This window comes from Malurus melanocephalus, unplaced genomic scaffold, assembly GCF_030028575.1.
Source record: "Malurus melanocephalus ecotype Western Australia unplaced genomic scaffold, MMel_1.1 scaffold_14, whole genome shotgun sequence".
Taxonomy (NCBI): domain Eukaryota; kingdom Metazoa; phylum Chordata; class Aves; order Passeriformes; family Maluridae; genus Malurus; species Malurus melanocephalus.
The window spans coordinates 3288721-3293275 of NW_026623246.1; the positions used below are offsets into that span (position 1 = coordinate 3288721).

A 4555-nucleotide genomic window follows, 5' to 3' on the forward strand; every position below is an offset into this window, starting at 1 on the left:
CGCGGGCGCGCACCGGAGCCTCCGCTCTCCGATCCCCTCCTCCTCCTCCTCGTCTCCCGCCCCCGCCCCGCGCCCGCCCCGCGCCGGCCCCGCCTCGCGCCCGCGATCAGCTGCGCGCGCGTCACGTGGGCGCGTGTCGAAGGTCACNGGGGCAGGGGCAGGGGGAGGAGGCGCGGTCCGCCCGGCGCTCCGCGGGCGCGCACCGGAGCCTCCGATCCCCTCCCCTCCTCCTCCTCTCCCGCCCCCGCCCCGCGCCCGCCCCGCGCCGGCCCCGCCTCGCGCCCGCGATCAGCTGCGCGCGCGTCACGTGGGCGCGTGTCGAAGGTCACGGCGCTCACAATGGAGCTGTCGCCGTACGCGCAGAGCGGGTGGCGGCTGCTGGGCGACCCTCGACGCTTCCCCCGCCGCCCGTTCGCCGCCCTGCTCCGCGCCGCCTTCCGCAGCCTCCTGGATGAGCCCCAGGCCGCGTTGGGTAAGGCGTGGCGCCGGGGGGTGCGGGCCGCGCCGYTCCGCGGAGCGCGCAGGCGGGCGCGGGGCTCGGTTCGCCTCCGCGTATGCCCGCGCTGGAGCGGACGGTGCCCGCGCACACACACGGGGCGGCTCCTGCCCGCGGACGRCTCCGGGGTGCCGCTGTGCGGGGTGTCATCGCTAATGCGCGCCTGCTTCAGTAACGCTCCGACCTGTCCAAAATAGCGGGGGGCGGGTCGGGAAGGGTCCCCCCCCGCGTTCGTGTCCGCGGGGTGGGGTGGGCTAAGGAGGCAGCGTTCCCCTGCCGCTCCGCTGGGACCCTGTGGGGATTGTCGCGCGTGAACATGTCCTGCGGCARCCCCGGCGCGAGGGTGCCCGGCCGTGCAATTAATTTTGCGGTGTTAATGACTCCGCCGCCGCCTGCGCGGACGGAGAGAGCCGCGGGTGCCGGGCGGGGGCTGCGGGAGGTCCCGGTCTCCCTCCCGGCTGGTGGCTCCAGCCCCGCTCCTCGCCATTCTGAGGATTGCGGACGGGGCTCGCAGAGAAAATTGAGACTTTCCTTCTTTCTTTTTTTTYYYCYYYTTTTTTTTWWWTTTTTTTAATGGGAAGGAGATGTAGAGGCGGTGGGGCGCGCAGTGCGCACAGCCCAGCCTGGTACGGCTTGCCCCGGCCAGTGCTTCAGCCCCTCACCTTCTCCTCTGCCTCCTCACACCTTGCCTTCTTGCTCCGTCCTGTCACTCTCAAACACCAAATGTGTTTCATTTGTAAGTTTTTGTGGGAAAGATAGCGTTCAAAGGGCGAGCAGCAGCCTTTGGTACCGTGTGCTGGGGTTTGGMAAATAAGTGTGTCATCAGTAATTCATTTATTTTAGACGATCCAGACCTGAAAGATATTGACCCTACAGTATTAAAGCATTGCCATGCTGCGGCTGCAACRTGTATTCTGGAGGCAGGGAAGCAGAAAGCTGACCTATCTGCTATAAGGTACTCATGCTTGGAAGCTACACCATTTTTCTAGCAGTTGTTACTTAAAAGTGTACTGCTGAGTTAATGTTAACAGAAAACTAATAAATTCTTTTTCCCCATAGCACATGTCTAGAAGACTGTAAACTGGATAAAGAGAGAATAGAACAATTTTGCACCGAATATCAGGTTTTTAAACCTATTTTAACATACTCATTTTTGTTCCTTTCATGGGAATTTATTGAACATAGCAATAATTTTTTTCTCTCTTTCCAGAAAAACAAGGATGCATTGGAAATCCTATTGGGAAGGTAGGTCAATCACTCAGCAGAGACATGGTTTAACTTACAGTTAGTTAGAAACTGTCCTGGAAAACACTTCTGCATACTTTAGGTGATTAAAGTAAGTAATATTGTTCCCTGTTTTTTWAAAAAAAGTGCTTTTTTAACAAACTAGAAAACAGCTATTGGAACTGTTCTTCATTTGGATTTCTATGCTAAAAAAATCTTAACAGTTTCCCAAGAAGCATTACCAGGAAAAAGTTCTTATTGATGGACAGCTTGAGAAAATGACCTTTTCTTTTAGCATAGGGAACTTGTAACTCTTGTGTCTTTCAGCATAGGCAGATCTCCTCTCCATATAACTGATGTGTCTTGGCGCTTGGAATATCAGATCAAGGTAATTTTAACAGAACAAGGTGTTTCTTTAGTCTGATTTAATGCCGAGACTTGGCTTTTTAATGTATTCTTTGTTTTTAATTTAGAACAATCAACTTCATAAAACTTACCAGCCTTCCTATTTGGTGACTTTAAATGTAGAGGTACTGTACTCCCAGCACCCTCAAAGGAAAAAGTATATTTTCATTATTTTTTTGAAATAATATAGTCATTGCTGTTTCTTTGCTTTGTTTTTCCCTCAGAACAGTGATTCAGGATCACACCCAGATGTTAGTTTTAGTTGTACCATGGAGCAATTACAGGTACTTGTTTCCTTCATTCTATGCTTAGCCCCAGTTGTGGATGTACATGTTTGTAACCACTTGCCAATCAAAATGAAATCATATATGCTATTATTTTATTTTTTTTTAAATCCAGTACTGGGAGGGTAAGAGAATTTTCCATAAAAGTTATCCGAGTGTAGTTTTACTGTCTTTTCAAATAAAGTTGCAAAGTAGCCTAATTTAGTTGCATGGGGAGTGTTTTACATACGTGCATAAATATTTTTGTCTGTTTTCATAACTGTAATCCATATGTATATGTGGGAGGAAATTCATCATTTTCTGAAACTCTGATTTCCGTGCTTTAGAGAAATGATTAAAGAAGTTGGTTCAGTGATTTAAATGTGTCATGATTAAAAATAGAGAAGGAACTGAAGGCTCTTCAGTGGTGTTAATGACATGTAAGAAATGTCCTGAAACAAACGTTGATCTTTGTTTAGCGATTTAAATGTGTAACTGAACAATAGAGGTATTGTAATGCTTGGAAGTGACCAAACTGTGGAGGATTGGGAAGAGGGGTTGGTGGGAGAAGAAAGGCAAGATATTAAAACTTAAGGTTTACACATCCTCTTTTTGAATGTGTTTCAAAAGATGTCCTTTTGTCACTGGTGACTCTAGTCAGTGTGCTGGCATAGCGAAATCTGACATGCTTTGGCTGGAGAATGGTCCTAGCACAAAATTGCATTCAAAATATTATCAGTGTTTTAGAAATGCATGTACTGCTTCAAAGCCTGAAGCAAATGTCTGCATTAGTCGTTGTGGCAATAGCAATAAAATATACCTGTTAAAAGCAGTGATCTGTTTTAGGAGCAAATACATTTTAAAAAGTGTTTTCTTTCAGTTCCCACTTTTCTGACTACAGTGTAAAATACAGAGCTATTTAATTATTTGCTTGCATTGTTCATCAGTTGCAACATTTCTTTGTATTACAAGGTGCTGGTTTCTCTTGTGTCTCTGTATAAAAAAAAATTCTGTTCTTCTAACTGACTTTTTAAAAATACGCTTATTCTAAGACAGTATTTCATCTCTTAGGACTTAGTGGGAAAACTAAAAGATGCTGCAAAAAGTCTAGAACGAGCGACTCAGATGTGATTGAAGGAAGGTGTCAGCCTGCTGCAGCACTCTCCTTCCTAAGCGTCTCCTAAATGACAAATGTCTTTCATCTCTTGATGCAARCTGGGGGGTTTTCAAGTCTTTGGATGTGAACTAAGTGAAACAACTTTTTTACATTCACACTGCGTATTCCTTGSTCATGTATTCTTTTTAATTAACTCCTGTTAAATATTTGCTGGACTCTCGTGTCCTCAAAAGTATTCCTTCTATCTTATTTTGTATATTTTTACAATTGTCACTACTTATTTTTCTCTGTGATCTAATAAAGGTTTATTCGCGCCTGTCGTGCAATTTCTATGGATGAATTAGCCGTACCTAAAAGAAAGATGCTAAACGTTAGGAAAGCTCAGTGAGGCGAAAGTGCCTTCTTCCCGTGCCGCGGCTGCGGCGCCTTTGCTAAAATCCCCCGCCGCACTTTGTCATTTCCAGCCGGTCTTACATCGCGCCTACGAGTAAAGGTTGGACCCCGGCGCGGAGGGCAAGAAAGAATTCCGTTTAATCCTGTGGACCCGCGGCGCCTCATGGAAAAACYTGCAGGGTCCGCAGGAACGGAGCGGAGCGGGGTGGCAGCTCCCGGCTCGACGGCGGGGCTGCTCCCAGCCTCTCCCGATCTCCTTGGACCGCGCCCGGCACCGGTGGTCTCCGCGGGGCCGCTCGCTGCCGCCGGCAGGTGCGGACGGGCTCCGAGACGCGGTCCGTCCGCACCTGCCGGCGAGGGAGAGCGGCCCCGCGGAGGATGCGTGGCGGCGGCCGCTCCCTCGCCGCCGAGCCGGGCTTTTTCTCTTTCGCTCCTCCGCGCTCGAGCGGCGGGCGGCGTCTTGTCCTCGCCGAGCACCGCGAGGGTTTCCCCGGTCCCCTCCCTCCCGCTCCCGCGGCCGCCCGTCCCGCCCGCGRGGTGTGGGTACACCGCGGGTCCCCGCGACAGCCGCTCCCGCCGCCGMTCGGAGCGGAAAAGCGCCCGCGCGGCCCTCGAGGGGACGCGTGTCCTCGACGGCGGCGGCTCCGCGCGGTCCCG

General features: G+C 50.8%; 1 protein-coding gene across 1 annotated transcript; it reads left to right on the top strand.

Annotated features, from left to right (window-relative positions):
• Nucleotides 1-292: 292 nt before the first annotated feature.
• On the top strand, nucleotides 293-3825 carry COMMD3 (COMM domain containing 3). Its single transcript, XM_057383759.1, has 8 exons — nucleotides 293-472; nucleotides 1340-1451; nucleotides 1556-1619; nucleotides 1707-1741; nucleotides 2048-2108; nucleotides 2194-2250; nucleotides 2350-2409; nucleotides 3460-3825. The coding sequence occupies exons 1-8, from the start codon at nucleotides 340-342 to the stop codon at nucleotides 3517-3519; spliced, it is 582 nt and encodes a 193-aa protein (XP_057239742.1). The 5' UTR covers nucleotides 293-339; the 3' UTR covers nucleotides 3520-3825.
• Nucleotides 3826-4555: the final 730 nt, after the last annotated feature.